This window comes from Aulonocara sp. 'chitande type north' Nkhata Bay, linkage group LG14 (genome assembly GCF_057382095.1).
Source record: "Aulonocara sp. 'chitande type north' Nkhata Bay isolate Kocher_YH1m ecotype deep benthic linkage group LG14, A_spYH_male_GT1.1, whole genome shotgun sequence".
Lineage (NCBI taxonomy): Eukaryota > Metazoa > Chordata > Actinopteri > Cichliformes > Cichlidae > Aulonocara > Aulonocara sp. 'chitande type north' Nkhata Bay.
The window spans coordinates 18,130,178-18,151,125 of NC_141357.1; the positions used below are offsets into that span (position 1 = coordinate 18,130,178).

At 38.8% G+C, this 20,948-nt stretch overlaps 1 protein-coding gene across 1 annotated transcript; it reads left to right on the plus strand.

The window, feature by feature from the left end:
• Positions 1 to 267: 267 nt before the first annotated feature.
• Positions 268 to 18,339, plus strand: LOC147314415 (von Willebrand factor A domain-containing protein 5A-like). Its single transcript, XM_086261339.1, has 23 exons — positions 268 to 305; positions 2,353 to 2,400; positions 2,497 to 2,699; positions 2,795 to 3,017; positions 3,330 to 3,490; positions 3,565 to 3,679; positions 3,822 to 3,970; positions 4,061 to 4,149; positions 4,235 to 4,379; positions 5,710 to 5,789; positions 5,879 to 5,993; positions 6,136 to 6,294; positions 6,380 to 6,483; positions 7,776 to 7,990; positions 10,414 to 10,455; positions 10,673 to 10,732; positions 11,082 to 11,123; positions 12,856 to 12,885; positions 13,249 to 13,290; positions 14,300 to 14,431; positions 14,733 to 14,878; positions 17,213 to 17,336; positions 17,423 to 18,339. Exons 2-23 carry the CDS (start codon positions 2,358 to 2,360, stop codon positions 17,500 to 17,502), a joined length of 2,499 nt encoding a protein of 832 aa, XP_086117465.1. The 5' UTR covers positions 268 to 305; positions 2,353 to 2,357; the 3' UTR covers positions 17,503 to 18,339.
• The last annotated feature ends 2,609 nt before the right edge of the window (positions 18,340 to 20,948 follow it).

Here is a 20,948-nt window from a genome sequence, read left to right on the forward strand (position 1 = left end):
CTTTAGCATAAAATATAATGCGTAAACATACCATTACAGACATATCTGAAACCGAACTGGAACTCTTAAACTCACTACTATCGTTAAAGCTTTTAATGTGTAAAGATAAAGTTGATAAGTTAATTTCCTGTTAGGGCATCTGTGAAGCCTCGCTCACTAAATGATCTCATTGGAGGGATGCAGCAGAAAGCCTCTGACGTCACCGGAGTAGAACTGCGTGCGCGTATTGTAGACGCATAAGCTTGAACTTCACACACATACTACAGATCGGTGCTTATCGGACACACAAATCCCTCTATTCAAAGGTATGCTTTTCTCCAATTCATTGTAACTTTTCTTTAGACGTTGTAACCTGACGCACTTCATAAAAAACGCCGTAAGAAGTGTGCTGACAGGAGCTGTATACAGATGCAGTCTGTATTTTCCTTTTTATTTACTGGCAGAATAATATCAAAACTTGTTCTGAGTCCAAAAAAAAATCTCAACCAGGGCTGCTGCAGTAGGCGGTGAAACGTAACGAGTTTGGGTACCTCATATTTCAGTGGCGAGAAACACAATTTGTTGTCTTTTCAAGCTAAATCGCGATGGTGTGGCCCAGTTAAACACGTTAATGCAGGGGTTTAAGACCCAAATAAACCCGGCGTGGTTTGCAGCGCCGCTGCAGGGGAGACGGACGCACCTGAGCTGCAACCAATCACGCCTCGCCGCCTTAACGTCTGTGCTATCTATGCTGTTGTGTTGGTATGTGTCGGGCTGTGAGCTGAAAAGCTACAGCCGGCTGTGCGTGAAAAGTGGTCAATAAAGAGATGCTGAAAAGCATGTTCATGCAAACATCATCGGGTCTGCCTGATATGTTTACAATGGGACTTCTACTCCTGAACCTCTGCGCATATCCCATATGCGCACAGCGTCTGCAAATCGGGGCTGTATGAAGTCACTTTAATCTTTACCAGGACTGTAAGCTGTCATCTGTGAGGCATGAGCGGTGTTTGTTTGTAACATAGTTACAGAGATATGCAAGCAGTTTCTTGAGCGTTTCTGTAAAAATAACAATCAATAAATTTGCATCATTTGCAAAAATCTTCTCACCTGTACTTAACCTTTTGTTTTTTTCTAACTCATCAGCCTGTCAATTAGACATCATCCCTGCTATATTTGTTGTTGGGGGGGGGGGGGGGGGAGTCAGAGATGATATAAATAATTAAGTAAAAAAAATAAGCTAGATTAGACATCTACATTATTGTAAATTATCCATCTTGATTTTTAGCACTTCTGATGATACGCTGTAACAGAAGTAAATCCTCTCCGGTGTCCCAGAACTTCCATTTGTCCAGCATATAAGATGACACAAAGCTGCTGCCATAAACACACACATTACTGGGAATATAGTTACTCAAAGATGACAAACTGGGGAAAAAAGAGATGGAAGCCCTGACTAAAACAAACAAAGAGGAAGAAGACCATGAATCAACCACACAATGTGCCATTGGATCCAGGCTTCTGTTCTGTAAAACTAGACTAACAGAAACCAAAACCAGGAGTAACGGTAACTCTCAACTCAACCTATACTTGATAAATAAAACTATTAAAGGAACAGAAAGATGAAACCGATGCTGATGGATTTTAGGTAGATGGAGAGGACCGAAACACCAGTTGGCGACCCCCATGTTGTGCTGTCTTCATGAGCGCCCACATTCAGCACTAAGAATAAATCACAGATGTGAGAGAGCAGGTTAATGAAGGTGACAATATAAACACAACAAGACGATGACCGGACCGATGCTCTCATGCCGCACATAGCAGCGCCCCAAACTTAATGCATGACCTGATGTGTATGATCGTGAAACATTAGGTCTGCTCCTAAACAGGGTGTCATTTCTAGCTTTGGACTTTATTTGGATTTAAGCTACAAATTAAGGTCATACAATCGTCCTTATTTTTAATAAGAATTGTGGGAAAAGTAAAAAAAAAAAAAAAAAGGTTTAAATTACAAGTGAAAGACATGAACATGCCTTCATTTTATCTACTCCAATTCTGTCTGCTAAAGTTACAGCCAAAAGTTCATCCCCTACTTCCAGTTTATTTAAAGTTCAGCTGCCAGATGTTGAAAAAATTTATAGAGAAAAGGCTCTTGGATGCTTAATTGTTTTCTTTAAAACTTTGCAAAGCTTTTAAATCCTTATATTACGTAACTATTCCCTAGTTCTAGATTTAGATCTTAACTGTTTCTCAGTCAGATCCTCCTAACTATCATTGTCATCTGTTAGTTATTTGGCTTCTGGAGCCAAAATGAAAGCAACACTAAATTCTTTTATTTGGAGTAAATCTCTGTGGTGGTTGTCTCTTGCACAGGAACAATGGTGAGAGCCTGTGGTCTGCTAACTGCCCAAAAGGAACCAGGTAAAAAGTTGATGAAAATCCAAAATGGGCAGGAGACTAAACAAATTTTGAAGTTAATCAAAAACAGTTGTTTGGATGTTTATGTTTTTCTTTTAGTTCCTCTGAAGAGCATTGAGGTGGAGCTGGAGGTGAGGGACCATGTGGCTGCAGTGGTCTCCACCCTGAACTACGAGAATAAGGAGAACAAACCATTAGAGGCTGTTGTTGTCTTCCCTCTGCCTGGAGACGCTGCTGTCTGTCATTTCAGTGCTAAGATCGGACAGACACAGATTGTAGCTGAGGTGAAGGAGAAACAGAAGGTGAGCTGGACAGTAAATATAACCTGATTATAAGTAAGATTCAAAATAACAATAAACACAGTGAATGTCACTGACATGTGTCACCTGTCCTTCAGGCTCGTGAGGAGTATGATGATGCTCTGAGCTCGGGTCAGCAGGCCTTCCTATTGGAGGAGAGTGATCAGAGTCCAGATATATTCTCTCTGAGTGTGGGCAGTCTGCCTCCAGGAGAGAGCGCCTCCATCAGGTTAGAGTACGTGACTGAGCTGGCTGTGCAGGCTGATGATGGTCTGAGGTTCTGTCTGCCTGCTGTGCTCAACCCTCGATACCAGCCTCAGGGTAGGAACACTTCAAAATACTTGGACCAGAAATGGTTAAACCATATTAGGTCTTGAACCAACCTCACAACAGTGACAGAACACAATATATGGCAGAAAAAGCATCAAAGTTCAACTTTATTTTCTCGAAGAAAAGATACCACATAACACTGTGACTGTCAAACATATTTATCAGATTAGAAAAAATGTAAAAGACTTGTGCCAGCCTTGTACCTAATTTCCCTGAAACCTTTAATTGGACCAGATGTTTTTAGAAGCTTTAATATTTAATGCCTTATTGTTCACAGCATTTCTAACCTGATGTTGTGTACAGGTAGTGAAGGTGTTCAGGTGACTTCTGTTCCAGCCTCTCTGGTGCCCTACAGTCTGTCTTTCTCTGCCCGAGTGTCCTCTCCTCGTCCAATCTCTAAAGTAGAGTCCAACTGTTCCCTGGACCCTCTCCAGTACCTCAACACTGATCAAACCCAGGCCACGGTAGGTAGAGTGCTGATGTGTCTGCTCTGTACTTATAACTGAGAACTAAATATGAATGTGTTTGTGGTGTGCAGGTCAAGCTGGCTGCAGGACACAAGTTTGACAGAGATGTTGAACTGCTGATTTATTACAAAGACGCCCACCAGCCCACCGCTGTGGTGGAGGCAGGACAGGCCTCTGCTGAGCCGGGTGAGTGGAAATGATAGGAGTAGTTGGTTTTCAAAGACAGATTTTTAATATCCCCATTCTTTCACTCAAAAGTTTGAATATGTATGAAAAAACCACTGAAAAGCAAATTTATATAAACTTTTTTCTGTCTGTTATTTTTCAGGCTCTCTGATGGCTGATTCAGTGGTGATGGTGAGTCTGTACCCTGAGTTTCCCCAGTCTGTGACGTCTTCAGTGGCTTCATGTGGAGAGTTTGTGTTGTTAATGGATCGATCTGGAAGTATGAGTAATTCTCGCATCAGCAGTGCCAGGGTATCCATAATATACTTACTCATAAACTCTTTAGTTTCAAATTGTTCCTCTCACACAGTGGCCTCACTATATTTTCAATGTTCTCTTAAGGATACTCTGCTGCTCCTGTTGAAGAGCTTACCAATGGGCTGCTATTTCAATATTTACAGTTTTGGGTCCAGATATGAACACATCTTCCCGTGAGTCTCTCCCAGCCCAACAAAGGTCCTTTTGTCCTTGACATGAAATACGTGCATGTTTGTATTGGTATTTGTGTGATGGCAGTAAGAGTGTGGAGTACAGCCAGCAGACCATGGAGGAGGCTCTAAATACAGTTGTGCAGATGGAAGCTAATCTCGGAGGAACAGAGATGCTGCAGCCCCTCAAACATATTTACAGCCAGCCCTGCATTCCCAATCAGCCTCGACAGGTAACACACCAGGTTAGGTTCAAACTTTCAGAGGGAGCTCAGCTCCCAAACATAATTTCATCCATACAGTTTCTTGTGATTAATATTAATGAAATATGCTTTTGCAAATGTCATCAACTGTTACCTTCTAAAGCAGCCTAACTGGTACGATGATCTATTCAGAGTGAATAATCAGAGATTTCTATCTAATCCACCCGTTGAAGCAAACTGGTAATAGCGTTGTTTTATATTAATTCATACAAACCCTCCCTTTATGATGCAGACTCAGCATTATATACCCCAATTTCACGAGTGGATAATAGATTTGTATTCCCTCACATGAATGTAATGACAGCCATCCTGTTCACCATGTTTAGATTGGTATGAATCCTATAAAATGGACCCTTGTGCACCTCTTCCACCTCTGGCTGGAGCAGCTTCCCCACGTGGCTCCTCCACTGCTCTCGGCTGAGAAGTTTGAGGACACAGTAGTTGCTCTGTGGCTCTCCTCCGCGGGGCCGATATGAGCGCAGACACTGCGCCGGGCACTAGCCGCTCCCGCCCGAGGAGTGGGGATGGGTGCGGCAGCAGGCTGCATCTTGGTTGTTCGCACCCTGCTGCATGCCTGCCGCTGGGGAACCTGGTGGGGGTGTTGGTGGTGTCGGTCAGAACTGGATTAGAGCTGCCAGATTCGCAATCCTTTGTGTGCTGCAGTCAATCCAGTACCGGAGTTCTTTCTGCTTACGCTTCCTGGTTTCTGCACCACTGTGGCAAGAATGAGGCATGATGCGACCACGATTCTGCATTCTGAAACATCTTACTTTATTAAACGGTTGCTTTTTGTACAACTCGGCTCAGCTTCCCAGCTGCCAGCCACACGTACACAACAACAATACAACAGGACTTCACACCGCGCTTAAGCTGGGCAGGCGTGATTGCGATGCCACGCAGATGTGTCCACCTTCGCTGCTGTGGCACCGCCAGCCACGCCCTGCCAGAGTGCTCTGATGGAAATTTCCTTGAGCGCCCCCCAAAAGAGTCCAAACTCAACTATCTAACACACACACACAGTATGTTTGACTTCAGAAGACATTTCACTGACTTGAAAAAACTGAATAATAGCTGAATAATATAAACATGTTGTACATATGTCTCTTACCTCTGTGACATTATCATACTACCCTTCTTCCATCTTCTTAAGTACCATATTTTGAGTTCATATTAACCATACATTGTTCTTTGCACATTACCATTAAAACATTTGTGTTTCTGAACCTAACTCGGCTCTCAGAACAAGCTGTGTGTTTCTGGGTCTGATGTTCTGCCCTTATGTGCCAACTCTCCTCTCTAGCTGTTTGTCTTTACTGATGGAGAGGTGTGGGACACCAAAGAAGTGATAGATCTGGTGAAGAGGAACTCAGATTCTCACAGGTGAAACCACAAAAACACAAGTACGTCTACACAATTACAGAATGTCCAACATGTCCTCTATGTACTTAAAGAAAACTGTTGTATTGCAGGTGTTTCTCTTTTGGGATTGGGGAAGGGGCCAGCTCTGCTCTCATCAATGGGATGGCCAAAGAAGGAGGAGGTCACGCTCAGTTCATCACAGACACTGACAGGATGCAAGCAAAAGTAAGATATTTAACACAATTAGAAGTCAAGCTAAACATCGCAGCAGCAGCAGCAGATCCATATTTGAGATCAGACCTGCAGTGAGTAAAATGTCTGTTCCAGCTGTTTGTGTATATTTGGAGAGTTTTTCTTTATTTTTCAGGTGATGCAGTCGCTGCGATTTGCTCTGCAGCCGGCTGTGGTCGACATCTCAGTCATATGGGATTTACCAAAGGAAGTGTCTGTCACTGTCCTCTCTCCACCAATCACTGCACTTTTTCCAGGTCAAAGGTCACTGATTTATGCCCAGCTCAGTGGACAGGTAGGAGCAGCAGCCTCTCATGTTGTTGTTTAGATATTTGATGACAGTAATTAACGTGACTTCTGACCCTGTGGTTTTGTGTCAGAGCTCAGAGGCAGCAGAGGGCTGTGTGACGGTGAAGTACAGCCTGGCAGGTCATCCCTCTGAGAACCAGCTGCACTTCAGTCTCAGACCTGCAGAGGACACTGGGTAAAACAGAGTTTTGATATAAACAGCACTGTTCTGTGGATCATGACTTTAGACTTAAAGTTGCTAAGTGTGAAACATATGACACTATCCAGTTAATCCCTCCCATGTTCTATTTCTAACCTCTTTTACTTGACCTTGACGATCACGTCAATGAGGTCATAAATAACTTATAAATTCAAATTTTATTTGTTCCATACACAGTACAACATGTAGTGAAATACTTGTGTTTGAGCTGCGGACAGGCTGCAGACGTAGCCGCTCCATCCCCGGGCTTTGTTTTAACATGGGGGTCTAGCCAGGACCCTTACTGGATACCGGATACTGGAGTCTATTTTCAGGAGGGAAGATGTTATCAGAACTAGTGTGTAATCGGGACTTTGCATAGATGCTTAAAGCTCTTATTGCAGTGCCAAAACTTTGTCTCTGTCCTAAAACTCCTCCCTCTGTCCTCACGCTGACTGTTTAGAGGTGAACCCCACTTATTGTTCCACTTATTGCTGTGCCATTAGCAAATGTTGGTGCGCAGCTGTGTTTATTATGTTTATTTTCATGAATGGTCGGATGGTCCTCACAGTGAATTATGGGAGAGCATTTTCTCCTCCCTTTCTGTAAAGGATGGTCCAGTGTATCCTCTGCTCAAGGAAGCAATAAAAGAAGCATTGAAGCGCCATTCCTTAGTACTTACAGAATTGAGCAGCTTTTATTATGGTCGCTTTGCCGATATTTCAGTCATGTCTCTCAGTTAAGAACCCTCCAAAGCAAAATTAACTTTTGGAACGTATCTATTGCCTCAGTCTATTTTTGTCCTTTGTCAGAACATCAGCTCACTTTCCCTTCCTGTCTCTTAGCTCCAGTGCTTCTTACTATAAGTATTAGTTCCCAGTTTAGGTTTCGGTAGTTTATAGCTTTCCGTTTCCTTTTGAACTTTATGTTCCACATTTCATCAGTTTCACCTTCAGTTTAATAAAAGGCTCGCATGTTGAATTTAGGTCATAATAGAGGCCTCCTGTCCATATACTGCACAGTGCAACGAGTGGAAAATAATTATATCGTTTTATCTGTTTTCACTTGAAATGCCACCATGAGCTTCTGTTCTGTGGACTGAGATTTCCACTAGGAGATTTTCTCTTGGTGTGAGCATTTGTCACCATTCATGTTATCACTGTGATTCTTATATAAAGCAGTGGGTTTATCTCCATCTATGTTTGACCTTAGAAAGCATACAATATAATAAAAACAGAGAAGTCACTGGTAAACAACTGTAGTAAAAATATGTCCGTACTTCTTTACAGATTAACAGTCCACAAGTTGGGTGCTCGGACTCTGATTCGTTCCCTGGAGGAGGGAGAACACAGAGGATGGCAAGACACAAAAGTGAAGGAGAAGGTGGTGCAGCTCAGTGTCCAATCGGGAATAAGCAGTTCACTGACTGCCTTCATTGCTGTCTTCAATAACAATGGCGAGGCGATTCAAGGACCTCTTCTGCACAAAAATATTTTAAAACACGGTGAGTTTTTAAAAGCAAGAACTAAAACTTTCACCCACAAGTCTGAAGATCAAAATTACGGTGCACGAATAAAGGGAGTGCAGTGATTAAAAATAGTTTTATAAGATGACTTGAAAACAAGCTCATTAAACTAAAAACCAAAATATTAAGGGGGGAAAAACCCATTGGTCAACACTGACAGTGTACCAAATAAAGGATGGCCAGCTAGAGGTCTATATACTGTGGGGCCCATTCAGGAGGCAGCTGAATGGGTTTGCAGAGAGGGCAGACTGAACAAGGGACTAAATAGATGAATGAAAAACATATAAAACAGCAATGACATCCAAATGTCATTCCGACTGGTGACGTGTAGTCGGATGGTAACAAAGACAGAGAGGGTAGACAGAACGGACACGATTGAACTGCCAGAAACTACTTTGGAATCTCACAGGCAAATGGGAACCATCAAGAGGCCTCTAGAAGACACCGAGGGTAAGGCAAGTCCTGAGGAGTATGCTAAATGAGAAGAACAAGATCTGGGAATCAACACCTGCAAGAAAGCTCCTTATCATGCATGGGGTTTCAGCCCAAGTCCAGCATCCTGAAACTTTTCGCTAAGCGAAAGGAAGCGGGCCAAGGACTGGTGAGTGTCAGAACCACTATCCAGGATGAAAAAAAGAAAAAAGAGCCATGAGTATATCAGGAAGATGACCACAACTGATCACGTACATAGGGAATACTCCAGGCAGCAGAAACCTGAGAAAGAAAAGGAGGAAAAAGAGGAACCATCATGGAAGTATAGGTCCATGCAGGGCAAGTAGCACTGACAGATAGAAGAAGTGACTGATATCGAGAAATCCGAACAGTGGCTGGACAAAACTGAACTGAAAGACTAATCATGGCAACACAAGATTCATAATGGCTGGAGTCTACCACACCAGGCAAGACCCCAGGTGTAGGTTATGCAAAGTTTTCCCTGAGACCTTCCAGCACGTAATTGCAGGGTTTAAGATGCTAGCAGGCGGGGCTTACAAGGAAGACCATAACCAAGTTGCCGGCATTGTATAGAGGAATATCTGCGCCGAGTATGGCCTGGAAGTTGAGTTCAAAATGGGTGGTTGAGAGAGACAAGACTAAGATCCTGTGGGACCAGATACAGATGGACAAACTCACTTGGTGATGGCTAACCAATCAGACCTAGTAGTGCTAGAAAAGAAGAGGAAAACCAGCCATAGTGATAGATGTAGCTATACCAATCAATAGCAAAATCAGGCAGAAGGAAACTCAAGAAAGTCGAGAAATACAAATGGCTGAGAGAGGAGCTTTAGAAGATTTGGAGGTTGAAGACAACAGTGGTCCCAGTGGTAACTGGAGCATTTGGAAGTGACTTCCAAACTGGTTGACTTGCTCCAGGAGATCCCAGGATTGACATCTGAGATCTTAACAGATATCTACTCACACATTTTTTGGGGGGTCAGAAATATAAATTAACACAATAATGTCCGTGCTATGGAAAAAGAATTTGTCACAATATAAACAGGCAATAGAGCAACAATCCTCACAATCTCTGTGATCCAGGACCTTCTAATTACTCAAATTATAAAATGTTGAAAAACATCAGTTGTTTGATGCTAAATGTTTTACTGCCATAATTTTAGTTAATGTATTTTATTTTGCATTACGCATATTTTCTGTCAATAGGACATTTATTTTAGAAATTCTCATGTAGGATCTATGAGATGCACACCCATTTTGAAGCATGAGCATGGCAAGTTGAAGCCGGGAATGTTAAAGGTTTCTTAAAAGTATCTGTACATTGCTCATTTCAGCCTCTAAACATGGGTCAGCCCGCGAGGTATGTTTTATGTCATATAGATCATTTTATGTCTCTATTGTACCTGTTTTACTATCTCATTGAATGTTATGGTTTTTTTTAGTTTGATGGTAGCGTAGTTTGTGATCAAGGTGATGCTGTAACAATATCAACCCAAGATTGTACAACTCGCATAAAAGTCAACTTCATGCCATCAGTAAAAAGAACTCTTTACTGACTTTAAGAAGAGGTGGAAGTCATGATATCCAAACATCCATCTAACCATTAAAAAAGATTCAATGGACCTGATCTATGAAAACATTAACCATTAACTAGCCTGTAAACACTGAATAAACCAATAATTCTGTTGCAAAGTTAACATGATTGGAACTGAAATATGAAACATGTTTTTATACACTGTTTCTATAACTTTTTGTGATATTTTAAATATTGTTAAATGGCACTTATTAAATCACAGTTTGCAAAAAGCCCCACTTTGTTGACATTTTAATCAGCTTCATTTTATTCGTACATTTTACAACCGACTGTTATGATTGATGGTATGATGTTTAACTTAATGTGTTTACCGTCCATCTTTAGGATCTAAAAATGCCTTCTTTTCTTGCTACAGATTACGTTGATTGCACTCTGAGTCCTTACCAGGATTATGAAGGTAAGCAAGTAGCTAAATACAACAGATATTGTTTCTCTAAACTTTTGATATTTTAAATATTACTGAAAAACTTGTACCTTTGGTTATGAATCATTGTGCATAAAAAAAAAACAGTGATTTATAACACTTTGAACATTTTTATGAATACATTTTAAACTGTTGTCATGATTTTAGTTTTAGATTTCTTTATAATTTCTTTACCTCCCCTCTCTTTTAGATCTCCAAGAGCCTTCCCTTCTTACCATGGGTTACATGTATGCTGATCAGGAATCTTATGGCAAGCTAAGTTTTGTTTGTTTTTTATTTCTCTAAATGCTGGTGAACACTGAACAAACCAACATTTCTGTGGCACAGTTACTGCTGAACCCATTTGCAACATTAATGAAAAGAATTGTTACTATACATTTTTGTGATACTTTAAATCTTACTGAAAGTTGCACTGTTGTAATGAGTTATAAATCACAGTGTGTGAAAAGAAAAACGTTTTTGACATTTTTAACATTTTAACAAGCTTATTATTGTAAATACATTTTAAACTGATTGCTGTGATTCATAGTATGAGGCTTAGCGTAATGTCTTTAACTTCTCGCTTTTGGATCTGAAAATGCCTTTCTTAATTGCAACAGATTACGTTGGTTGCACCCTGAATCCTTATCAGAATTGTGAAGGTAAGTAAACGGCTAATTATAGCACAACATTCATAAATAGATTTCTATAAATGGAATAACTGCCTGTAAACACTGACCGAACCAATATTCCTGTGGGACAGTCGGTATTTAACTGGTTTGCAGCTTTATTGTGAAAAGCTGTTCCTCTAAATTACGGTAATATTACTGAAGAACCTGCAGCCTTGTAATGGCATATGAATCACTGTATAAAAATAAATAAATAAATAATCACACTATTTTGATATTTTAATAACCTTTTTATTATAAGAACAGGCTAAACTGATCATTGCCATTGGTGGTACAAAATTTAGTTGTAATGTTGTCACTTCTCCCTTCGTTTTGTGCCTGGAAAAACCTTCTTTAGTTACTGCAGATTACAGTCGTTTCATGCTAAAGTGTTCTTGGACTACTTCTACAAGGGAGTCATAGATAGATTGATAGATAACTCATAACATTATTACTCCCTACCTAATATTGTGTTGGTCCCCCATTTCCTATAAAACAGTCCTGACAGTCCAGTTCCCGGATGGTATACTGGAGTATCTGGTCTTACATCCCAGTCTCGGGGAACAGAAGCACAACATAAGGGTTAACCCTCAAGGTGGAGTTTTATTGCTACCAAAACTAACAGTGCTAACTCTGGGGTGAACAAAGGCTAAAATAATAAACAAAACAAGCTATTCCAAAAGAAGCTGCTACCTAAACCCTGCATGAAACAAAAGCCAAATAAAAGACAACCACTACCCTAACTCCCTAATTTAATGAACAAGAGAAAAGGTAAAGAAAACAATTAGGCAGTTCATCCCTTCTGCTTTAGTGCTTATTTAGTGGAAAAGAGTATTTACAACACTGTTTACAAAACTTGACGGTTCTCTGAAGACACGCACAAAAATTTGTCACAGAGGGTTTGGAGGCCAACGACAGGTCTATGTAATTATTTTTGTGCCATTGTTCTGAGCACATGTTAAAAAAAATTTGCAAGTACAAGTGTTGCATTTTGAGGAGAAATTTATTTTGAGCGAAGAAAAACTAAATTTGAGCGAACAAAATTCTTCTTCTTTGCTATTATCCATATACACACACAATAACAGCCCCTCTCGCTCGATTGATAACGACACCACATATTTGCAAAAGTGTTCTAACGTTTTTGGAGATGCCCGTTACCCACCAGCTGACTGCACAGCTGGAGTGGCCATTGGCCGATAGTGATTTTTTGTTTTTATGTTTGTTTGTTTTTGTAACAATATAAACTATGAAGGTGGTGGATTTGCAAAGTGGTCATGATGGACTCTGGACTCAGGGATCCATATCCTGCTGAATGAGACTGTAGTCATTGGAGTTTCTTTTTTTTTTTCTTGCCTTGATTGACCTGATCTATTATTTAAGAATAAAAAAACAAAAAGCTGAATGAGAAAGAACAAGACATGATTTTCTATAAAAGAACAACATAACTGCCTGGAAACACATGAAAAAATAAATGCTATTTAACTTGTTTGGGACTTAAAAACAAACAAAACGCTGTTCCTCTACATTTTTGTGATATTTTAAATATTACTGAAGAACATACACACTTGGAATGAGTTATGAATCACTGTGTGTAAAAGCCCCACATTTAAAATTTTTATTATAAATACCTTTTAAACTGATTTTTATGATTCATTATGAGATTTTTAGTTATGTCTTCCCCTACCCTCTTTTATATATCTCAAAGAACCTTCCTTTCTTGCCATAGGTTACATGGATGCTGATCAGGAATCTGGTGGTAGGCAAAAAGCTAACCTTTTTGTTGGTTTGTTTTGGTTTGTTTTTCTTCTCTAAATGCTGGTAAACACTGAACAAACCAACATTTCTTTGTGATACAAATACTATGCTATTCATTTGCAATTTACATATAAAATGTTGCCCCTATAAATCTTTGCGACACATTAAATCCTGTGGAAAAAAGTTGCACTGTTGTAAGGAATCACAGTGTGTTAAAATGTTCACTTTTTTTTCTTTTTTTTTTTTTTACAATTTTGAACATTTAACAAGCTTATTTATTTTAAGTTTTTAAGTTTTAAATGGATTGTTGCGATTCATGGCATGAAGCTTAGCTTAATCTCTTTACCTTCTTTGTTTTCCACAGATTACATGGATTGCGCACTGCCTCTTGATCAGGATTATGAAAGTGAGCAAAAATTCTAAATAAAACAGAAACACAGATGTGTGTTTATGTTCTGTAATTAGAGTGACTGCCTGTAAACACTGAACAAAACATTTCTGTAGCACAGTTACTGTTTAACTTTTTTGCAACTTTAACATGAAAAGTTAATTCTTTTTTGTGATATTTTAAATCCTGCTAAAGAACTTGTGCCTTTGAAATTAGTCATTAAACAGTGTAAAAAGCCACACATTTAAATATTTTCAGGTATTTCAACAATCTTATATTATTATAGTATAGCATTATAGTTATTAAGTTGAAGTCTTGAAGACACAAACGTTTCAGTTATTCTAAAATTATGTTTAACTTACTTATCTCAATCAGAAGACATGCCCTGTGCTAAAGTTAAATTTAAAAGCTAAATGCTATAGAAAGTGTTTTTTTTAATTTTTTTATGAATACATGGCTGTAAACACTGAAATAACTACCGCCTTTTTGTGGAACAGTTGACATTTGCCTTTTCCTTTGTAGTCATTAACAATTTGCCCATGTTAAGTAGTACTTAAGGTGAATCATTTTATTACCATAAAAATCCAGTTTTTAGTAGTTTCATTTCTTAATTCTCATGTCAGAAACATTTACTATTTATTTTAAAACCTTGAAGTGAAAAAGTGTTTTTAGTGTTGTGACACATCTTTTAAAAAAGAAAAGAAAAACAGAACAATGAAAAAAATAACCTTTCCAAAGAAATTGTCCTACATTACAAGTTACAAACCATTACACTGGGTGACAGCTTACTTAGTTAAGACCCCCACATTACGTGGAATTGGAGGGCTTTTATTTGCCTTGTTTTAGACAGGCATTGTTGCCCATGGTCATGGATGTGGATTTCTGTTTATTGTGGAGGAATGAACTTAATCAAATGTTCATCATTTTAAAGGAAGCTTGTATCAAAACACCAAAATCCGATGTATTATGCATTTAATAACAGTAAATTGATCTATATCAGGGTTTTGTTTATCTGTTCTCTCACCAGCTTGTAGCTACAAACCTAGAAATAAGTCTGACAGCAAGACAGGGGTATTTACTCAGATGAAGAAGATACTAAGTGACTTTTGGAAATCTTGTAAGACGGTGGCTGATGGTGCTCTAAAATCTGTGTCTGAAGGTAATGTTAGATGTAAGTAGATAAATCCAATAAACTATCAGCTTCCATCATTTACAGAATGTCAGACAGTTGTAGTTGGCTCATCACATGTATGTGTAGTGTGTGCTAGTGGATCAGGAAAAAGAAAATAATAATATGAAAATATAGTCAACAAAAACTTGAATGAGGCATTTAAATATATTACAAATGTTTCAAAGTTTATGGTGGTTTATGGATTGCTTTATATTGTAGACTTTTTATGTCTTCACATGTAGAATAATTATAATCAGGTCCAGCTTTTGTTTCATCTTTGGTTTTTCAGCTTCTGTGTCTGAGCAGCAAACCAGAGATCCTTTGCTGCAGTTAGTCTCCCTCCAGGAGGCAACTGGCAAGTGGTTGCTTGATCCAGCTCTGCCTACTGCACTGGGAAAGACGAACGAGGAGGTGGAGAAGTCAAAGCCAGTATTGGTGGGTTGCTGTAAATTTAAATCATTATATAAAGTGATAATATAAGATTTCATAGTATGAAACCTAATTAAAAATGTTCATATATAACACAAAGTTTTTGGGTGCCGTCATGGAAGGGACTGTACCTGGAGACATTGTGAAAGGAGTGATTGGGGGGAATGGCCTGTTTGCTCTAAATGAGAATGATGTTTTGTTATTGGACTTCTGTACTAGGTACAGGTTGGCCAACCAAACAATATGTTTTAGTGTAAGGTTGATTGTAAGTGTACTTTGTGCCAGAGCAAAAGGTCAGTGGTTGGTTTTGTTTTTGTATCTGATCAGAGGCAGTATGTCTTGCACACTTTGGTGGAGAGCAATGCTGTCAACTGACCGCCTAATGGTGAGTCGGACTAGATGGCAGGGAGGACTGCTAGACAGTCCTAGAAAACCTAAATGGGTAAAGAGGGAGGTTTTGGACCTCCCACGGGATGCAAGAGTAATGAGAGAGGCTGTAAAGGTTAAGGAGTAGGCTTTCTAGACTGGGTTGGCCCAGGGATACTCCCGAAGCAGGTATTGTGGGGCCAAATGGGGTGGCTTCAACAGTTGAACAGAACTTCAAGCAAAAACCTGGGTGTGGGATGAGTTCAGAGAAGCTATGGAGGAGGACTTTTGGCAGGCATCAAAGAAGGTCTGTCAAGCTATCTCAGTACTCAGGAGGGAAAAGCTGGGTTTGGCCCAAGCCATGTTTAGTTGGGGAGGAGAACTGCTGTCCCGTGGAGGAAAAGGCATGTTGAGGAACTCTAAAACCCAAGCAAAACGTTCCATATGAAGGAAGGAGAGCCTGAACACTTGGGGTAAGTCTCACCGGTTACACTTGCAGACGGTCACCAGGATTGTTGAGAAGCAGGAGGAAGGGTTACCTATATGCGCTTTTAATGTTGGGACAGTGCCTGTGGAGTGGCAGTCCAGGGTGGTGGTTCTCATTTTATTATTATTATAAGAAATTATTGGGGTATTATGCTGCTTAGCCTCCCAGGGAAAACTTAATTCAGGGTATTTTGAAAAGATGTTCCGTCCAATCATTGAACAGGAGGAGGAGCAGGAAGGTTGCCTGTTGTTTTCGATCCTATTCTAAAATTTCAAGAAGGACATCTGCTTTGGGAATCTCAGAATAACATCTGTTTTTTTGCAAATAATATATATATATATATATATATATATATATGTGTATATATATATATATATATATATATATATATATATATATATATATATATATATATATATATATATATATATGATGATATATATATATATATATACATCATTCTCATATATATATATCTCAACCAACATAATCTGTCGCAATTAAGTGATATATGTGGTTCTGTATGCTTCATTGGAGCGTGACCTTCTGTGTTACATTAGCACACATCTATTCCTTTCAACCACTGATACTTTTCACTTCTCATATCCTATGCTTGTTATTTCCTTTTTTTGAATAAAGTAATGATTAGCAACACAATCTGTCTTGTCTTCCCTCTGTCATTTGCCATGGGCCAGCTTGTGACAGTATCCACTGGAGCAATTTGTCACAGTTTGAAATGGTTGGTATGAGAGTCAGCACCTCCAAGTCTGAAGTCATGATTCTTTGTTGGAAAGTGGTGGGATATTTCCTGGATTCTTGTGGTTAAGAGAAATGTGAGCCAAAACGTGAATCTTTCAATTATCCAGTCCATTTACATCCCAGCCCTCACCTATGATCATGAAATATGTGTAATGACCATAGAATAAGGTCATGACTGCACACGCGGCTGAATTAAGTTTGCTCCGTAGGGCTCAGTCTTATAGATGGGGTGAGAAGCTCTGACATGTAGACAAATCTTGAACTAGAACTGCTGTTCCTCCATCTCAGACAGAGTAGGTCGAGGTAATTTAGCCATCTGTAAGGATGCTTCCTGGGCGCCTTCCTTTGTGAATATTTAGAGCATGACCAAAAGGGAAGAGACCCCGGGAATCTGCTGGAGAAATTATATTCCTTGTCTGGTCCTGGAATGCACTTGGATCTCCCAGAAGGAACTGGAAAATATATGGATTAGTCTGCTGCCACTATGACCTACTTCAGATGAGCATAACATAAAGATGGATACAACTATAACATAAACAAATTACATTGAAGGGAGCAAATGGAGCAAAAAATATTTATTATCAGTCAAAGTATTTCAGTGCCTTCTTTCAGATTATTTATGTTTTCAAAGTGGTAGGAAACAAGATCATAATCATTGGGTAGCATTTTCCATGTGAAGGATTGTGTTCTGTCTATATCATTTGATTTTGTTTGATTTGGTGAATTAGGCCAACAAGGAAATTTGGGCTACCATTCTGGCTCTGATCTGGCTTCATGGTTTAAAGATGGATTCAAAGAATGAGTGGGATCTTCTGGCTATGAAGGCTGCCTCATGGCTCCGTGCTCAGAATGGTAGTAACCCTTATGAAAGTGCTAAAGTGCTTTTTAACACTGGTTGATGCCACACTCAGCTGTCTTTCTTTGTTTTGTGTTTTCAGCACCATGGGTGACAGAGTGTGTGGAAGCTGCAAATTTACTGTTGGGTTGCAGCGTGATGAAAGAAGCTCTGGGACTCTGAGGGATTTCTTATGAACCCTTTTCCAATAGTACCTACTTGATTTGGGTCAGCACGGCTCAACTCTGTTTTTAGCCTTTTCCATTAAGTGATAGTATCTGGTAGTGGATAGTTTTTTAGTACCTCCTCAGCCGGGGTTCCAAGCGATCCATGCAAGTAGAAAATGTGACATCAACAGACTGCGTGCCACAAATTGATTAGTCAGAGGTGTCACTCGATGAATCATGAGAGCGTCTATTTAATGACTAACCAACTAAACTGTCATTTTTGAAACCTAACAACAAGGGCAATGGCTACACTAAAGACAACACTGTGATCACTGACTCTGCCAAAAAGCCACAGACTGAGCAACAGGTATAACACTACCTTTCTTGTGGCGTTCGTGTCACATACAAATGATATTACAGTCATGCCTGCTTACCTGATGAATGGTTGTTGTCTGCCACTAATTTTAGTATATCACCTTTGTGATTCATTTTAATACTTTGGTTCAAAAATGTCGTGCAGAGAAAGGGACACTCCAAAACAAACAACAAACACATCTCCTACTACTGTCCAAGTTGCGGCATTTTTTTATTTACTTAGTCAGTTATTAGTTATCGGTGCAAAATCTCCACGTACTGACAAGTACTGTAATTCTATGAATACATCGAGAAGTTAAACAAGAGAAACTGTATGCAGGTGGATTATGGCAGTTCTGTTTTTACAATAATAAAAATCAATAATCAGCAAGTAAAACCTTGATTTGTGACTTTTATTCTATTTCATTATTTATTTTTTAAATCCTGTCTGGCAGCTTTGCAATCAGAATTGTGATCTGAATGCATTTTTGCTTTTTTTTTTAATAACATTAAACTTTTGGATATATGCTACTATAGTAGCATAGGGCCACTGAAGGTAGAAAAAAATAAAGGGGAAGGCTGTGCGTGTGTGTCAGTTATTTTTTTGTGCAGTGGTTTTTATGCACTGGTTTATCTGGTAGGTATTAAATATTATAAATATTTAAATACACCAAATATTTAATAATTTAATAAAAAAAAATTCTACCTGTTGTAGCTAAGAAGCCACCCACAGGCCCTTTGCTGACATTAATCTCCCTCCAGCAGGCGTCTGGCTGCTGATTGCTTGATGCGCCTCTGGCTATTGCACTGGGTAAGACCAGCAGTGAGGTGGAGAAATCAGTGCCTGGAAAGGTGACTTGTTCATCTTAATAAATAAAATCAAAAACTGATAATTTGAGATATTGTTATAATAATAATAATGATAATATAGCAAAATTTGAATACAAACACATGATGTATAAAAATGTATGGAACGACCAGACAACATTATGTGTGCGTTATCATTTGTTTTAATTATATAATTAGAATTGTTATATATTTGTATTGTACATTGGTATTTGAAATTTGTGTTTACCGTTGTAAACAAATAAATAGATAAATCAGAATTGTTCTCATAACATTGATAAAGTAAAGACAGCTACTGTAGCAGCTCTTTCAGAAAGACTGTTCCTTACTTTTCTCTCCCCCTTTCTGGTGATGAAATTCATACTTTGTTACTTGTTTAACACATAAAGACTATAAGAACATTTTCCCAGGTTTCCCTCTGTAGCCACCCTACAGTCTTCTGTACCAAGACTTTTAAACGCAGGGTTCAGGTCCTGATGACTGTGTTCTCAGAGCTAAGGCTGCGAAAAAAGCTCCACCCACATCTCAACAAGTAAGTGGAGAATATCAGATAGAGGTGACATATCAGTTGAGTCTGTGCTGTGTGAACACTTTGGCCTTTAATATTTACAAACGGGGACGGCAGTAAACCATCTGACATCTGACACACATGTTGGGCTTTAGAGGTAAGCTCCTACCGTGCATTTATTTAAGCAGCCTGATCACTTGCTGCTCAGCAACACATTACTGCACACTGACACGAAAACCTTAAAACTAAGGATAGCAACCTGGATGCTGTCACATTGAAATTCTTTATTAATTTTGTTTATATGTTTTTATCGTGATATAAAGAAATGTGGTTGTGCTGCAACAGACAACCGCATTTACAGAGAGACATCTGTGTGTGTGTGTGTGTGTGTGTGTGTGTGTGTGTGTGTGTGTGTGTGTGTGTGTGTGTGTGTGTTGGGGGGGGGGGGGGGGTGGTTGGGGTGTTGCTCTTTATTTTTAATTCGATGATGCAAACAACAGGAAGAACTAAACCGGAAGGTGCTTCAGGCTAGCTGTTACCTGTCATCAAAACAGTGGTATGCGGTGACGATTCTGCCCACCTCACCCACCACCCATACACATAAGAAAAACACATTCCTCCACCATGTAACAATTTCACAACATAAATTGGACCAGTTTAAAGCACTATTTATGCTGCCTGTCTGCTTTCAAACACAGAGATCTTAAGCCTAACTAAATATCTACTATAATACCAAGAGTATTCACTGTTAGCTGACAATGCTGACAAGTGACAAACCATTCCCTTAGGAAAAGAAACAAGAAAACAAAATGAAAACACCTCACTATAAAAAAAAAACTGTATGACTGGAAAACTGTGCATAAGTAATCAAATTAATAATGCAATTAAAATTTAACTAACTATTAAGATGTTCCTATTAGCATTAAAATAATGTTCTTGGTTCATAGGTACAAAGATGAACTTCTCCAGTCCGCTAACTCTCCAAAAGGAACGAGGAACTGATTCAAAGAGACTTCTGTTTTCTCTCTGACCACGTTTGGATTTTGTAATATTTTAATGTAACTGGTTACTGGTTATAATGGCACATAATATCTTGCTTCACATATTGTTTGTGATAGAGATAATATCTAATTAAAAACAGTATTTGAAAAGAGGGACAAATAGCAGAAATACAGTCTGCAATGTCATACATTTCGTGTTTGTCTTTGTGTAGTTCTTTAAAAAAAATGAAAAATTAAAGTATAAAAACTCAGAACTACAAAAATCTAGTCTTTCATGTTAATTCAGTTTGAATAATATTACTATTGAATAGTCAAATGAAAGTCTGTTTAAATTAAATGTAACTTCCAGAATAAACATTAAAGAAAGTGTCTTATATAGTTAACACAGTCAAAGTTATGATTCAACTCAAAAATCCATGAAGGATGAAAGCAGTCTTAACAACAACCTCAAATATCGGGGTACGAAAAACACTTGACACTAGCAGAAACCCTCAAATTCAAACATGTAAAAGGTTTCATAACTACATATGTGGAAATAAGTAAGATATTACATGGAATTATTTACATGTTAACCGAAAAATAACTACTGTAAGTCATTCCATCTCAAATTGGGCAATTTGTAGAATCTTTTCTGCTTGATTGTCACTGATTTGAATAAAATTTTTATGATACAAAATTTGAGCAGCTATAATTATTGCAGTCAAAATTTTGTTTTATAACTAAAATACTTTTCAACATACATATTTTTGAAAA

Excerpts from the sequence above, each read along its gene's own strand:
- LOC147314415 (XM_086261339.1), top strand. The coding sequence starts at position 2,358 with ATGGTGAGAGCCTGTGGTCTGCTAACTGCCCAAAAGGAACCAG. Across the intron at positions 6,484-7,775 it reads AGACCTGCAGAGGACACTGG|ATTAACAGTCCACAAGTTGG; the intron begins GTAAAACAGAGT and ends ACTTCTTTACAG. Across the intron at positions 14,879-17,212 it reads AGAAGTCAAAGCCAGTATTG|GCCAACAAGGAAATTTGGGC; the intron begins GTGGGTTGCTGT and ends TTGGTGAATTAG.